The sequence below is a fragment of the Dendropsophus ebraccatus genome, chromosome 6 (assembly GCF_027789765.1).
Source record: "Dendropsophus ebraccatus isolate aDenEbr1 chromosome 6, aDenEbr1.pat, whole genome shotgun sequence".
NCBI classification, from domain to species: Eukaryota; Metazoa; Chordata; class Amphibia; order Anura; family Hylidae; genus Dendropsophus; species Dendropsophus ebraccatus.
Genome location: NC_091459.1, coordinates 8,206,977 through 8,224,871, shown reverse-complemented (window position 1 = coordinate 8,224,871; position 17,895 = coordinate 8,206,977). Strand labels below are relative to the sequence as shown.

The 17,895-nt window shown below is 42.1% G+C and overlaps 1 protein-coding gene across 3 annotated transcripts in view; it reads left to right on the top strand.

Moving 5' to 3' along the window:
• DIS3L2 (DIS3 like 3'-5' exoribonuclease 2) overlaps positions 1–17,895 on the top strand; it is a 152,022-nt gene that overhangs the window by 49,667 nt on the left and 84,460 nt on the right. For all 3 annotated transcript variants that reach the window (XM_069974450.1, XM_069974452.1, XM_069974451.1), the window contains 3 exons: positions 6,814–6,997; positions 15,810–15,907; positions 16,522–16,769. In XM_069974450.1, coding sequence (XP_069830551.1) covers positions 6,814–6,997; positions 15,810–15,907; positions 16,522–16,769 — 530 coding nt within the window. The remainder of the gene's footprint in view (positions 1–6,813; positions 6,998–15,809; positions 15,908–16,521; positions 16,770–17,895) is intronic.

Below are 17,895 nucleotides of genomic sequence, written 5' to 3'. Positions count from 1 at the left end.
AGTGCACAGCCCTCAAGAGTGCCCCCCCCCCCCCTTACCTTTCGGCACATTGTATAATGTACTGAATTTGCCCCCACACTGTATCAAGAGCCCCAATACATACAGTCTGTCACCTTTTTCTTTTTCTCTCCATCCAGCCTGGGCCACCTTGAAGTCTTCTCCTGGCTGTGAATCTTCTCTCCAGAATCTGCCAGACAAATATTTTAGGCTACAACACATACAGTAGTTAGGTCCCTTGTACCCCTATACAGTAGTTACACCCCTCTGTACCCCTACATAGTTACACCCCTCTGTGCCTCCATAGTTTTAAGGTGTCCCTGTAGTATATATAGACCCTCATGTGCTCCTTCAGTTATATACAGCCCCCCTGTGCTCTCCCCCATAGTATATAGACTCCTGTGCTCCCCAATAGTATATAGCTCCCCTGTGCTCTCCAATAGTATATAGCCCCCCTGTGCTCTCCCACAATAGTATATAGCCCCCCTGTGCTCTCCCACAATAGTATATAGCCCCCCTGTGCTCTCCCACAATAGTGTATAGCTCCCCTGTGCTCTCCCACAATAGTGTATATAGCTCCCCTGTGCTCCCCCATAGTGTATATAGCTCCCCTGTGCTTCCCCCATAGTGTATATAGCTCCCCTGTGCTTCCCCCATAGTGTATATAGCTCCCCTGTGCTTCCCCCATAGTGTATATAGCTCCCCTGTGCTTCCCCCATAGTGTATATAGCTCCCCTGTGCTTCCCCCATAGTGTATATAGCTCCCCTGTGCTTCCCCCATAGTGTATATAGCTCCCCTGTGCTTCCCCCATAGTATATAGCTGCTATATAACATTGAAAAAAGCAAACACTTTTACTCACCTAGGTCCACGCATTCCTCTTCTCTTCCCTCTTGTGGCCGCACTGCAGCGGTCACAAGAGGCTGCACTCCCCTTACCCTCGCGCCGACGCTCCAGTGACGTCGGGCGCTAGAGGGAGAGTGCGGCCTCTTGTGACCGCAGGAAGTGCGGCCACAAGAGTGACTGACAGGGAGGGAGCCAATGGCTCTCTCAGTATCGCTGCTGCTGAAGCTCCGCAGCGGGCGGAGGCAGCAGCGGACGGGGGGGGGGGCCCTGCAGGGGGCGCCATGGAGGGGTAAGTAGTTTACCCATCCATGGCGCTCCCCCCTGACAGGCTGGGGGCTGGAGCCCTGTGCGACCGCATTGGTCGCACATAGCAACGGCCGGCCTGCTGGGGGGGGGGGGGGGCCTCTTTAACCAGTGGGCCCGGTGCACGTGCACCATGTGCCCTCTGGTTAAAGCGGCCCTGGTCCTACCAGAGGACTAGAACGTATTAATTATGGGAAATCCTCTATGGTGCCTCCTTACATTTTGTACTGGAAGATGCTGGCTCATGTGCCAACCTTTTTTGGTATTGAAAAATTGTGGTGATTTGCTGCTCATACTGTGCAATCGCGAGGCCTGTTGGCAATTTAGATTGGGCATTAGAACTTGGGCACAAATATACATGGTTACTTTTCACTATTGAATTGTTTTTTTTTACTTGAACGAATATATATACATCGTTCAAGTAAAAAAAGTGTGTATTATACATAGAGATTACACACATTATTTGACAGATTTATTGAAGCCAAAGCCTGGAACAGACTTCACTTTTTGAATCCATTCCTGACTAATGGCTTCAACAATCTGTCCGATCTCTGTGTAAAAGGACCCTTAGAGCCACAACTTTTGATTTCTTCACCTATGAGGCTCTTTGGGCTCCTTTTTTGCCCCATGATTTATTGTTTTTTAGTAACTTTTTTTTTTTTTTCTGTAAAATTTGCTTAATTTTATCTTGTCCTTTTTTGGCCAGGTTTTGTTTGTTTCCCCTTGCAAATCTCTCTGCTGTTCACATTTTGGTAAAGTTAATTCCGATATAACTGAAGTCATCGATATTCTGAAAACACTTGCTGAAGAGGTCTGATACAGCAGCCAAATAAAATCTCCCTTCCCTATGCCATCTGTTGGATACATAATTTTAGATTTGCAGTGGTAACCTAGGGTTTTATTTATATGGCAGGACATGTGCTGCAGTATACAGATTACTGGCAGGCCTCTAGATGCGGCCGGGGCAGCTCTGCCAAGGCCGTGGTGTCATAAGGAGATTAGTTAGGACCCCCGTCTCTGATTTATATTCTTACACTTAGAATGACCCTAAACCTGAAATGAGTCAAAACCTGGAAGACGAGTAGTCGTCCCTTTTTACTTGTATATCCCAGAAATTTCTTATCCTATTTATAGAACATGACTGTTTCATGTTGAAGATGGTGGCCCCATCGTTGTTGTTCAGTTTCGTGCTGATCCTCTTTAGCTGTATAGGAAGTTAGTGTCGCTGATGTCATTGGGTATTGTCACTTCTCCCATCAATAACTGCGTGTTTTCAGTTTATATATCCGCTTTGTCTCCTCTTTTTCGTTGCTTTAATTTATCTGGACAAGCTGATTTCTATTGCATCATAAATCTCTTCTGCTTTTTGCGTTTTCTGAAGGAAATATTCTCCAATCCCTTTTTGTTTTGTGTTTTTGCAGCCTGACCCCCCCCCCCCCCCATGCGGAAAATGTGGTCAACCATGTTTTTGTGTAAGCTAAAGATGTGTTTTGATTTTTTTTTTTTTTTTCATCCTCACAATAGAAGTCAATGTAAAAACTGGTCAAAACGGATGCACACATGTATTGTTTTATTTATTTTTTTTATCCAAAGTCCTTATCTTTTTCATGAATACATGTTAATGGAGTTCATACTTTTAGATCTATAAATTGGCTTATGTAACAATTCATTTAGTGTTTCATCATCCTGTCGGGTGAAGTAAAGGTTTATGAGGAGCATGGAAGTGGCCTGGGCTGGTTAGTCGTGCCGCAGCATGCTGTTTAGTAGAGTATTACCTGTAACCGTGTAGTACACAACGTGATTGGTTTTTTTTTTTTTTTTGTTTTTTTTTTTTTTTTTGTTTTTTTTTATTAGGTACTTGAATAGTTTTAAAAGTCTCCTCCTTGGCAGGTTAAAGCTGGGGTATGTTCCCTCTCCTGGGGAACTGTAGTATTACATTCTGGCTATTCTAGGGATTGGCCATGTATCTAATGTGGTCTGAGAACAAAATTACTATAGCACTTCCCCTCTGAGACCCTCTGGTCATCACAGTCCATTAATATAAAAAAAACCTAGATGCAATAGTTACCCGTCCCAGAGTCCGAATGGGACAAAAAAATTCCAGATCCAAAGTACTAGTAACAGCAACTCACACAGGCGGATTTAGCAAAAATGGAACACTTTATTCCAGCATGACAATAGCTATTGGTGCCATGCTGGAATAAAGTGTTCGTTTTTTGCTAAATTCGCCTATGTGAGATGCAGTTACTAGTACTTTGGATCTGTATCTAACATGGTGATCGCTCCACTAGAGCAAAAATCACTAAAGCAGTCTCAAAGATTTATTCACATACACTAATGGGTTAAATGGAAATAATTTTTCATCTCAACTTTGTGATCGGGGGATCATCCTCTTATGTGGCACGTACCTTTTTGTAGTACCCAAATTTTCAGTGGATTTTAAAATTTTTAGCCTGTACAATGCCACAGGGAACGATCTTAAGGTGCATCTGCTAGTCGTAGTTTCAGCCTTTTGACTGTTAGGGTCCTATTAGACAGGCCGATGGGGGCCGATTGTAAATGAGCGACTATCTGCTAGATCGGTGCTCGTTTACTGGGACTATTAGGTTATACATTACCTGTCCAGGTTGCAGGGCTCCCCTTCCTCTTTGCTTCTCCCCAGGTCTGTGCGCTCCAGCTATAGTGGCCTGTCTCAGCTGGCAGGCCACTCAGCCAATCACTGGCCGCGGCGGTCACAGGCCACTCTGAAGTTGGAGCGTGCGGGACCTGGGGAAAAGTACAGAGAAAGAGGAGCCCTGCAACCTGGACAAGTGTCCTTTCCCAAGAAATGTTGGAATACCTCCTCGCTCCCCTTCCCATTTACTTTAAGTGAAAATTTTAATTTCTCTTATTCCCATCACAATTTTTCCTTTCATTGTCTGTTACTGCCCACCACTCTGCTCTAAAAGCTGTGGCCTTGCTGATATAGCATACATATTTTATACATGCACATATTGTGTGTACATTTAATCGTATGTTACTGAGCTTATCTGACACTATAGGATCCTATAGGCTGTAATAGTATGATACTGCTCGGAAGCGTGGCTGCTCTTAGCTCAGTCTGGACAGGGTAGTTCAGCATTTGGAGAGCTCCGGTAAGATCCCGTTGATCCATACATTTCTTTCCTATGTTTTAGTGTTGCAGATTTCAATGGCGCAGGGTGTTATTGTGGGAACGTTTCAGGTTGTTAAACACATTGTGGGTTACCACAATAAAGCCAAATCTTTTAAAAAAGTTTTACTCTGTATATTGTACCGTCTCTGCTTGTTGTAGCATATATATCGGTTTGAGCAGTTCTGTGACATTCTCCTATAAGATAATAGATTAGAGTTGTGGGGATCAGAGCGGACACTTCAGGCACAGTCTTTTCATTCTGTGCCATGTGTATTGTCCTTACACGTAGAGAACTAACCAATGTCGTTTTTTTTTTTTTTTTTTTTTTTGCGTTTACTGTAGATACTTTGAGAATATAATGTATGACATGTATTAACATTTTCAGTGCAGGTGCCACAATGTAACGCGTACACTTAATGCTGCTTCTAAATGTTCCTGAGCTTAAAATAAAGTTTCCTTGGTCTTTCACCATTTTGACTTCCTCGGAGTAAGCGATGCAACCAGCATCTCCTATTTAAAGCCGGATGGGTCTGCAGCAGAATCTCCTGCTCTGACAGCTGAGTCTTAGGCGGAATCTCGTCTGAGTGCCAGCTGACTTGGTTCCAGGCTAGGTGTTAATTACCGCGTCTCTCAAGGCTCTTGGGATTACTACTTAGAGATGTTCCACTATTTTGAATTGAAAACAATCAGCCAGAATCCTTGAGGTGGGACAGGTTCCGTGCACACATGGCAGCCGACATGTGCCGCTCTGCGTAGGTTTTGAAACGTTTTAAGCTGTAAATAGGTTCTCGACACCCATTAACTTTCCACTGACTAATGAAATACTCAGGGTAGTAATTTTAAACAATGGCTGGATTTAACACACACCTGTTCTGGTTTATTACTAATAAATATTGACTATTAATCTGTATTGATTACAATGCTGACTTTCCAAATGCAGAATGAAAAGAACACCTCCCTACCATAGTCAGTAAAAAAACAGTCATAAATCTTTCATACCACACTCATACACACACTTACTCATATACACTTACTCATATGTACACACACTTACTCATATGTACACTCTCACTCACTCATGTACACACTCACTTACTCATATGTACACACTCACGTGTGTGTGTGTGTGTGTATATATGTGTGTGTGTGTGTGTATATGTGTGTGTGTGTGTGTGTGTGTGTGTATGTATATATGTGTGTGTATGTATATATGTGTGTGTGTGTATATATATATATATATAGATATAGATTTATATAGATATAGATTTATATAGATATAGATTTATATAGATATAGATTTATATAGATATAGAGATTTATATAGATATAGAGATTTATATAGATATAGAGATTTATATAGATATAGAGATTTATATAGATATAGAGATTTATATAGATTTATATTTAGATATATATATATATATATATATATATATATATATATATATATATATATATATATATATATATATATATATTTATATTTTCGTGGAAATAATGTAATTGTGTTTAATTGGTTCCAGCAGCCATTAGTACAAATCACCTACAATACTTATTACATTGTATAGTGCCCAATATAACCACTACAGTACAGGACAGAACAGCACTATACTGTACATTATACACAAACATGCAACAAAACCAGCAATTATATTACAGTAGTCACTAACTCCTCACTCATCCTTTACTGTACAGATCTCTCCCCCCATCCCAGCATTGTAACAGATGGGAGATGGTGGTGCGCTGCCTGTACTACTACTGTACTGTATCTGCACTCCAGCAGTCTTATACAGTACTGTATGTGATGCCTCACCAGTGGTAAACTCTCCATGTACAATCCACCATCCACTCAAAAAGTTCGGATACTTCAAACGTTGCCAAAACCGCAATGTTTAACCTCTCGATGAGATCTTTATTAAGCACTGCTTGAAAAATCTCATTGCGATTTTGAAATGTTGCTGTTTGGGCAAATCACAAGGTTTTTTTTTTTGCCACTTCTGAGTGCCATGGTTTCTTTCGCATATAATATAAATGCATATATATATATATATATATATATATATATATATATATATATATATATATATATATATATATATATATATATATATAATTATAAAAACTTTTACTAGCATGTGTAAGTACCAATTGCATCTTAATAAGCTCTTGCTCCATCTAAGCCAATAATAAAACAAAAAACTTGAAAACAACAGTTACTGTTTGTAGAGTTTGTTCCTGAAGGGTCCTTGTTGCAGTTAAGTGCTTAGCATTTAGATTTGCCCACATCGGCCTGTCTAATAGGACCCTAAGGCTGAACGTCGTCATGCTTGCTGGTGTTGTACAAGTTGTGCAATGGATGAAATTTACCAACACTGGCAGAAAGATAATAGTGGATTTACCTCAATAGCCATTAAAATATGAAGTCTAGAATGCTTGCTTTTCTTACACTTTTAACTAGTGTTTTCAGGCAGACATGTCCTGAATCCTTATTTATTTGTTTTTTATTGGGTATAGGTCGTAAAGCAAGAAGCAAGTGATGCTGACAATGCATCTGCTCTGAAAGAGAGAACACAGCATGCGTCGGCTTCACGTCAAGTACGGGAAGGATCAAAGAGCCCGGATCTCATTATAGAGGCCCAGTTTGAGTGTGGCCTAGAAGAAGACTTCTGCAGTAGACTATCCTGTAATGCTGATGGTGGTAAGTGTGTGCTTGTCTCTACATAGAATGATACGCCTGCCTGGTTTTTGTGACAATAACTCTATTAATCTCTGAAATTCACACAAAGAGCGTTATGTCGGAGGCGTACTTTAGAACGATCTCATAATGCAAGTCTAAGAGGAAAGATGAAAAGAGGAAAGGCTACACTTCGCCATGATTTGCAAAAAATCAGTTTTTTTTTTTTATGGCAATTTTGCACAAATCAGGACATCATGACATTATCTGTCCTGTACTATGAACGCCAGGCTAGTGCCGCCATAGTTACAGCGGGGTGGGGGGGCCCAGGCTTGATGAACAGCCCGGGGCCTATGGTAAAGTTAATCCGCCCCTGGTAGGATATGTAGCTATTAGGGTGCTATTAGACATCCTGATCATGTAAACGAGCACCAAGCTAGCCTAGAGTGTTTACTGCAATCTGGGGTCTAGTGGCATGCTCGCCTCCTGTATTACAATCGCAAAGGTGCGATCCATGCTTCTGGTCAGGCCGGGGGTTAGCGCTGGTATTGGGGTGATCCCTACTCGGCACTCTATTACTATGGGCTCCAGCAGCCCATAGTAATCAAGCAGATCAATGCAGTACATATGTACTGCATTGACCTCTGAGAGATTAGTGCAGTTATAATAGAAGTCCCCCAGGGTGACTTCAAGTTACAAAAGTTTATTTTTTAATCAGTAAAAAATCCAATCCCCCACCCTTTCCAATTTTATAAATGTATTTGCTATAGTCACGTCTGTAATTGCCAAAACTAGCGGTTTTAACTTTTTTTTTCACAGAATATTTATTGAAAAATTGTCTGTCATTGCAAAGTACAGTTGGTTGCGAAATATAAGGGCTCATATGGGTCTGTAGGTGAAAAATGCAAGTGCTATGGCCTTTTAAACACAAGGACAAAAGTGCACAAGCTAAAACTTGCCTGGGAGGGAAGGGGTCAGGGTAGGTTCACGCTACAGAACCCACGCGGTGAATTTCTGGCGGATTCCGTGACTTGTATCAGTTTGTGGTGGCGCGCCTATCCGCCGGCTCCATAGACACCATTCTTTGGCTGGGCCGAATCCATGTTCCGCCGAAAGAAAGGACATGGCTATTTTGGTGAAATCCGCCTGCCTATAGAATGGTGTCTATGGAGCTGGCGGAAATGCTCGCCGCAGCGAACTGGTATGAGCCATGGAATCTGCCGGAACTTCTCCGTGCGGGTTCCATAGTGTGAACATACCCTACAACCTAAAGGTAGAGCTTCACTCTTGAATGCAGCAATGTGGCGGACCCTGTAGCGTCTATTTGTAGATGTTGCGTTTGTATAGGCCTGATGAGACAAGGGTCATGGATTCACAAAGCTGCTCAGACTCCCAGAACCCCCCCCCCCCCCCCCCCCAAGTCACAGTGTATAACATCACTTTCCATCCTGCCGCGCAGATGTGATTTTTAAATTGAACATGGACCTTTTTTCCTGCTATTACGGAAGCCCACAAACACTCAATCTCCTTGCAGATCAACTTTCAGTAAAAGGGAGTTTAATCTCCTTTTCGTCAGAAGTCCAATACATAAAGATGGGTCTTGGAAAGCTGACTTTGCAGCGCCTGCTAATTTGCTGTACTCTGATAGATGACTCTAGCATAAGACAGAATGTGGTTTCTTAAAATGAAGAAAACTAAAATCCTGGTTGACTTTTTGCAACTTGTTTAAAAAAAAAAAATCTGAAAGGTCGCTGTACTTACAATTCTAGTGGCGTTTTACTAACTATTTGAACAAAGCGAGACCTAATCACATAAAAGGTTTAAAAAAACAGACCTGTTAAGTAACTTCAATCAGTCACTCCTGCGCTTTAAAGGAAAACAGCATACAAATCTTCTGATCGTTCCCCCAGCTCCTTTTATTCAGCTCTGTCTTACTGTTTTTAAGAAATATTTAATCTGGTGAAAATATGGAAGTCTGCTCATTTGGAACAGTCGTGCATTCTGTGACTACTAAAGGGCAGAATTTTATATAAAAAATTCTCATGGCTTGAGCACCCCTTTTAATGACAGACATCAGTGATCACACTGGTGTCCACCATTAACCACTTAAGCTCTTGGCATTTTCCATGTTGGCCAGACACCCTACTCCTTTTATGTCCAGTTAGCGACCCTGGGGGGACTCTAAAACATCCGGCCATAACTTCTGTAAGGTGGCAGGGCAGAAAATGACAATCATGCATTGCGTACCTCTCCCGACGATGCGCTGCCTGACCGACCTTGGGAAATTTTTTTTTTATGATGCTCATTCTAGCTAATGGCCAGCCCACTCAGCCAATCTGTGACTGCAGTGGTGTACATTCCAGTCACTGACTGGCAGAGCGGGCTGTCAATCAGCTGGGTCGTGATGTCTGCTGGGATGATGATCCTGGGGTCCCAGAGCCATGCTTGAGAGGTACGGGGAGTATTTATTATATCTGTCCCCGTGCCCCTGCTGTTTGGGGAAAAAAATGCTTGTGGCCAGAATTCCCCCTTTAAATGTTAATCCCCTATAAAAGCCCCTTCCCCCCAAAAAAGTTTAAAAATAAAATAAAAATGTAAAAGAGCAAAAATAAAATTCTGCATTTTGGTATAGCTTGTCAAATTCCCCTTAATCCCAGTAATAGAATATATATAATTTGCTAATAACCAGATCGCTTTTGTATAACAAATGTGGAAAGATTTGCTGTGAGTGTATGGGTATTCATTGCACATCTGTTCACCGCTGAGGTCTTGTCCTTGCACTACATACAGCTGGTGTAGTCACAAGTTACAGCCAAGCACAATTGCTCCAGGTTACTAGTCACATCCACGTAACCATCCTATACATCTTAATTATCCCTGGCGTTTCTTTGGAAAAGCTCGTCCAGAAGCTTTTCTCTTTGGATCACTTATATATCCTGTGCTCATGTCAGCCTGAACTCTTGGTTTTGGCAAAGTATTCAGGGTGGAAGCTTCTCGGCCAGAATCTGGGCCTCCCAGCAAATCCCGACTTTCAGGTATTTGTCTCTTCATGTTACAATAAATTATGAGATTGTGATATCTTTAGAAAAGTCAAAGGGGGAAAAGCTCCTTGAATCGCAGTTTCCCCTGCACTGAATAGTATCTAAAGCACTTGTACATAAATCTGACTTTTGAAGTAACTCTATTCACTTTAGTATTACAAGGAAACATTAAAACTTCAGCGCATTAAAAGATTTGTAATTTATTTACAATTGAAAGTCTGGTACAGAGCGCCCATACGCTGTTTCTGCATGGATCCTGTTCTGAGTGATCTTTATTTATTTATTTTATTTTTTATTTTTATTTTTTTGTCAATTTTCGGTGGACTACCTTTAAGCGTCTGCTTGGGTAAATGTTTATTTACCCAAGCAGACTCTTAAAGGAGTTCCACCGAGAATCTTAAAGTATTGTATTGCCCCCCAAAAGTTGTACAAATCCCAAATATACACTTATTATGGGAAATGCTTTTTTTTCCCCTGCACTTACTACTGCATCAAGGCCTCACTTCCTGGATAACATGATGATGTCACAGCCCGGCTCCCAGAGCTGTGCGGGCTGTGGCTGCTGCAGAGGATGATGGCAGGGGGACACTGAGGGACACAGGGCACTGGAGGGACACTGAGCATCCCTCTGCCATCATCCTCTGCAGCTCTGGGAGCCGGGAAGTGACATCACCATGTTATCCAGGAAGTGACATCACCATGTTATCCAGGAAGTGACATCACCATGTTATCCAGGAAGTGACATCACCATGTTATCCAGGAAGTGACATCACCATGTTATCCAGGAAGTGACATCACCATGTTATCCAGGAAGTGACATCACCATGTTATCCAGGAAGTGACATCACCATGTTATCCAGGAAGTGACATCACCATGTTATCCAGGAAGTGACATCACCATGTTATCCAGGAAGTGACATCACCATGTTATCCAGGAAGTGACATCACCATGTTATCCAGGAAGTGACATCACCATGTTATCCAGGAAGTGACATCACCATGTTATCCAGGAAGTGACATCACCATGTTATCCAGGAAGTGACATCACCATGTTATCCAGGAAGTGACATCACCATGTTATCCAGGAAGTGACATTTTATCCAGGAGTAAGTGCAGGAAAAAAAAGCACTTTTTTTTATGTGCGTTTCCCATAAGTGTATATTAGGGATTTGTATAACTTTTGGGGGGTAATACAGTACTTTAATAAAAATTTTCGCCAGACTTTTCCTTTAATGCAAAAAAAGAAACCTGCATATAGAACTTTCATCCCCGTATACAAAGTGTAACCCTAATCAAGAATAGTAATTACCTCTGCCTAATATATAGTCACTTTCGGAGAAGTGTAAGGGCATGTACTATTTCAGTAGCGTGGAATCTCATGTGGTTCAGTTTGTTTCAGTGAAGATTTTCCACACTGAAGTTTTTTTCTGTGTCTTGGCTTCCCCCCCCCCCCCCCCCTCTCATTGTTTTCCAATCAATAGCAAAATTAAAGGTTCCCTTTTTTTTTTTTTTTTTTTTTTGCCCCATATGAATGCATTACAACAGGTTTGTTGTTGAACTGAAGTTAAAGCTCCTCAAAGGGGTACTTTTTCTTGGTTTTTGAAAGCTATATACACTTGTAATTTTCATGTATTTAAAAAAAGTCCATTTTTCCAGTACTGATCAGCGTGTGTGTGTGTTGTCAGTTCTCTGCTGCCACCTCTGTCCATGTCAGGAACTGTCCAGAGCAGGAGAGATTTTCTATAAGGATTTGCTACTGCTTTGGACAGTTCCTGACATGGACAGAGGTGGCAGCAGAGAGCACTGTCAGACTGGAAAGAATACACCACTTCCTGCAGGACATACAGCAGCTAATAAGTACTGGAAGACTGGAGATTTTAAAAAAGGAAATTACAAGTTGATTTGAAACAGTTTTTCACTGGAGTACCCCTTTAAGAGTGCTATACATAATGGCAGTATAATAACCTAAACTAATGCATTTTACAGTAGCATAAGAGCGCAAGCTACAAAGTGAGTTAGAAATGTGCAACTCTAATTTCCCAGCGTTTCCATCCAGAGTCATACAGTATATAGAGTTCTGAGGCTTGGTTGACGGGTGACCCCTAATGTTTTACAAGCGTACTCTCGTTAATCAGTTGCTTTTTTACCCTTCCCAGAAATCCAAGCACGTTGGGTGGCTTCCAGTTTACATTGTGATGGGATATAGTGGAAAATGACATTTTGTGTTGTGCTACATGTGTAAGTCTGTAAATGCTGAGGATGTGCTGCAGCCTTCCCGGAGTTACAATATTTGACAGATCAGATATCCATTTATTGTAAGCATCCTGTGCTCGCTGGGGCAGATTACATAATTTCCTCTAAGTTTCTCTGGTAAAGCCCCTTTGGGTTCGTTCGTTCTCCGTCCTGCCTGTTGCTTCTGTGTCTGTAATAAATTAATTTTCGTAGATCTGGAAGGACTCCAGCAGAGATGGTATATACACAATGCAGGAACAATGAAGTGGCCGCACCTTGGGCAGCATGCCACCTAGGAAACGCAGAGGTGCCAGGGGGGTATGGGATTGCCCAATTACGGATGGCCTCATACCACACAGACATAATAGGTCGTCAGCTGCCAGATAACAGCCCCAGGCACACCTTCTACCAGAACAAACGTGTTTGGCTGCGGCTGGCAAACGTGTCTGTTCGTAGGGCTGTGTTACACTGTGTTTCTACTTTATACATCTATCAGTGTTTAAGTGTGTGTTCAAATCAGTAGTAGAATGTTATAATTACAGTTTCCGCTTTACATATATTAGATTATTCCACTTAGCCTTTCACTTCTAAAAGGTCAGGAGATCACTATACGCAATAGTATGGTATAAGCTGCCAGAATCAAAGTACACTATAAAAAGAAGGGTGGTGCTTTTAATACACTACGATTGCACAGAACAAAAGAACTTTTGTTTAAAAATAAACTGTATTGATCTTGTTAGTTTGTGATTAGCTAATATTGATGCGACTCGGCTGTACCTTCTAATATTTGTGGATGAAGCATATCCGCTCTTGGATAATTAGCCTTTAGAGTTGTAAGACTGATACTATTGTTTCTGACCTCTTCCATACCGCTCCTTTTGTTTCATAGGATAGCTTTAGGTGTAAAAAAAAATTAATAATAAAAAAAAAAAAAAAAATTCCATTCCGTATAAGACTACCCATCTTCCCATAAGAATAAAAATTCTCACACCAAATAAAAATTAATTTAAAAAGAAAATCCAACAGTAGTGACATCTGAGAAGGAGGGGCAGTAATAACGGTAGGATACAGGAGCAGCCAGACAGATAAGAGGTGTCTTTTTTTTTTTTTTTCTAGGCACAGCTTTGGAAAAACACGGCCACTTTCTTCCAGAGCCGGCACCGCTTTTGTCTCAAGGTCAGGTGTGGTGTGCAATGAAGCTCCATTCACTTCAATGGAACAAAGTTACAAAACCTGCGACCAAACTGGCGGCAAAAATGGTTCTTTCTCTGGAAGAAAGTAGTTATGTTTCTCTGAATAATTCCTAAAAAGCCAATTTTGGGGGGGGGGGGGGGGGGGGGGAGAAACACCACCTCAAACTCTGTACAAAATAACAGTAATTTCCCCACTGTGTCAAGGTACTTCATTAGAACATACCCTTTAAAACCTGTTCATACAATTATGTAAATTCCCACTTCCACTTTGACGCTGTGAAACCACGAAAAAAAAATTGACATGTTACTACTTTTCTGTGCAGTTAGGCTCTAGAGCCGGAATGGGGAACCTTCAGCCGTTACAAAACTACAGTTTCCATCATGCCTGGAGAGCTAAAGCTTTGGCTGACCAAGCTTGATGGGAATTGTAGTTTTGCAGCAGCTGGAAGGAAGACCGATGCTTCCCCATCCCTGCTCTAGAGCTCTCGTTAAAGTCCATGGGAGCTTCAGGCATCCGCAGACTGACTGTTGCTCAGAGTATGGTTTGGTGCATCTTGGCACGCAGGGTTTTGGTTTGCCAATGTACACGTGCCCTTAGACTTTGTGTGGGCCCTCGAAATAACCTGCAGTGGTTTCACCCCCTAATTTCATATTCTCTAGTGTGGAAATGTTTAGTGACTGTGTTCATGTCTCCTTTCTCTTTGAATGTTATGCATGCATGATCCGTGAGGCTCCGGTAGGCCTGGCAGCCATGTTTTGAAAGGCTTCTTTCCAGTACTGAAAAACACAATGGCGGGGTTTGGAAATCTTTAAGCACTACTTGTAAAAGAGCTAAGGTTAAGTGTGTAATGTTGTCTTTATCTATTAAAAAGCTTATACAGGAGAGGCTGTTTTTCCCAAACTCTGCCGTAACCCGATAGAGATGAGTTCAGATGATTCTATGACTACAAAGGTAGTTTACACCATTTGGCAGAGAAGTCCCGAGTCTTACTAAGTGTCTGGCTCTCTAGTGGAACATGTGAATTCATTTGATGAGCTTTGTTTTGAAGGAGGTGTAGCCCCATTCGGATGCTTACTTTGGCTTCATGGATTAGATAGTGTAAGGACATGGCCTTTGCTTTGCCTCAGTCATCGAACATGGCTAAGAGCTTTTGAAATCAATGGACATATTACAGATATTTGTACTGCGTTGTATATGTTGTAATGTAACTTGTGTTCTACTTTCTTCACATTTTTTTTTAGTCTTTATAATTTTAAGTGATACTATACAACTTACGGCAATTCCATTCTCATGGTGCTTTATTTCCTGCAGTGTTGGTCTACCTGTATAAAAACTGTTTAAAGGAGTATTTCGGCTTCGATGCTTTCTTTTTAAAGTGATAGTCTCCCCCTCCCCCCCCCCCCCCACGCCTCCCTTTCCATATCAGGAGTTCAGCACCTTCTTAAAGAGGTACTCCAGACTGGTGTTTTTATTGTACGGCCGGGGAAGGGGTGGAAATAGAGGCAGTCAGTTACCTCGCCGGGTCCCGGATCGCACCGCCCCATTCTCTCGTCCGGCAGCCGCTTCCTGCCTTGAGACATGACTTCTCAAGGCAGCTCAGCAGTGGTAGTGGAGTGCTGCCTCGGCTGCTGAATAGCTGAGCTGCCTTGAGACGTCACGTATCAAGCCGCAGCGGGACCGGAGACCGTGGCGGCACGATCTGGAAACCAGGGAGGTAAGTGACCAGCGGCCTCTTTCCACCTCTTCCCCAGCCGTACAAGAAAAATAACCCCAGCCCGGAGTACCCCTTTAAGCTTATATTCTGGACACTTCATTTCTTACCGTATAAAGGATTTTTTGATGGACTCTGCCCAAAAATGCATGTTATCGTTTGTGGACAGTGCCATATGGGTAGGGATTTACTGTCATCGTGCCCCATCTCCCAACCTACATAGGCGCCATAAGCCCTGCCCCTCATGACATAATTGCTGCACAGGCCCTGCCCCCTTCATGACCTCAACGGAACATCTCAACCGAACGTTTAGTGAACTTACAGAAATCCTCCAACTAGACAGTTTTGATGTCAAAGGGGGTGGGGCTTATAATGCTGATGTAGAAGGGGAGATGGGGCATGATGGCAGTAAAGCCCAACCCAGATGGCACTGTCCACCATCGATAACATGCCTCTTTTGAGGGGAGAGACCACCAAGGAATCATTTATACAGGTAAGATATGTAATATCCAGAATAGAAGCTCAAGAAGGTCCTGATATGGAAAGAGATATTGTCTCTTCAAAGTGTGACCTACTTTTGAGAATCTTTTATTTAAATATAAATTCTTCAATACAGTACAGAGTGATTTTAGGTAATTTTTTTTTACTTTCAATACAGAAATTAAAGAAAAGCCGAAAAAAGAGAAAGTAAACAAAGTTAATTCTAATCCAACGCACCAGAGCCAAAAAGATGATGGGCTTCAGAAAACTGCAAAGGTAAGGGGTTCATGTAAGGACTGAGTGACTCCACCCGTAGGACCTTTGACAGATGCAATGAGGTCGCATTTAAGTTTAAAAAAATGAATTAGGCTTGTAATGGAATTACATAATTTGTAGGATGGGCAAAGGCACTGGACCTAAAGAGACGATCAGCTGATCGTTGTCATTGGCTGATCGTTGTCTCAATTACAAAAAAAGCGATAATATATCGCTCCGTGTAATAGAGGCCTTAGAGTATGCAGCACTGGTTAGGATCATCCATCTGGAGATTATAGTCTGGAATGGCTTTAAATGTGAAGATCTGAAGCAAATGCTTGATTGTATTTGCTGTCATGGCATTAAATGTTACAGTTGTGATGCTAGGAATCGGTAATACTACCCCTCCGGTTTCAATTGGGGGAGGAGGGGGGGGTGGGCTGATTGTAACTATATCCCTGCACCAGTGGCCCATGCCGGACTGATTCACCAGATCTATAAACAGTAGGTCATTGGAAGGCTGCTGTGCATAGACATATTGACCATGGATGCTCTTCTGTGCCTTACCCATGCCCTGCTGTCTTATCGGGCGAGCGTGACGTAGATCTTTTTATGTCTTATTGTTTTTATAATAGGTTGTTTACATATTGGAGAAAAAACATTCCCGAGCTGCCACCGGCTTCATTAAACCATTGAATGACAAGAATGGGGATCTTGCCAAAAAGTTTGCCCTGTTTTCACCCGTTGACCATCGGCTCCCGCGGATATATGTCCCCCTCGCAGACTGCCCTGCAGAATTCTTAATCCGACCTCAAGATTTTGCAAGCACGCTTTTCATATGCCGTATTACTGACTGGAGAGCGGACAGCAATTTTGCTGAAGGGTAAGAGCGTCTTCATGTACTTAACAAAAATTAATGGTTCTATGTGTTTAATGGTTACATTGGTATATTTTTTTGATTTATTTTACTTATCGAGAGGTTGTTACTTTCTAATTAGGTTAACCCTGTTTGACTTTTTTTTTTAACCCCTAGACGACCCTGGACGTAGGGTTACGTCATGGAAGTCTGTCCCCAGACGACCCATGACGTAACCTTACGTCATGGGTGTTATTCCCGCTATGAAGCGCGCTCCGGAGCGGAGCGTGCTTCATAGGAGGTGGGGGCCGGCTGCAGTGAGCAGCCGGGACCTCACCGGTAATGACACGCTGCAGCGATCGCGCTGCCGCGTGTCATTAACCCCTTAAACGCCGCGATCGCGGCGCGACCGCAGCGTTTAAGTGTAAGTGACGGGGGGAGTCCCCTGTCACTTACTGATCGGGACCCCCGCAGTGTGACTGCGGGGGTCCCGATCGTTGAAACGGACTGCTGGAGGTCTCTTACCTGCCTCCATGCGGTCCGATCGGCGATCTGCTACACTGAGCCTGCACAGGCAGGCTCAATGAGCAGATCGCCGATAACACTGATCAATGCTATGCCTATGGCATAGCATTCATCAGTGTATAAATCAAAGTACTGTATGTACAAGTCCCCCAAAGGGACTTCAAAAGTGTAAAAAAAAAAAAAGTTCAAAACACTATTACACTACCCCAAAACCCCTCCCCCAATAAAAGTCTAAATCACCCCCCTTTCCCATAATATAAATAAAACATATAAAAATGAATAAATAGATAAAGATAAAATATACCATAGCGTGCGTAATTGTCCGATCTATTAAAATATAACAAGCGTCATTGCGACCGGTAAACGGCGTACACGAAAAGAGGGGAAAAGTGCGCAGATTACCGATTTTTTTATGTTACATTATATATTAAAAAAAATCAATAAAAAGTGATCAAAACGTCTGATCTTCACAAATATGGTATTAATAAAAACTAGAGATCATGGCGGAAAAAATGACACCCCATACAGCCCCATAGGTGAAAAAATAAAACCGTTATAAGCGTCACAATAGGCCCATTTTATTAATATTTAATTGCCAAAAAAAAGGATTTCATAAAAAAAAAATATA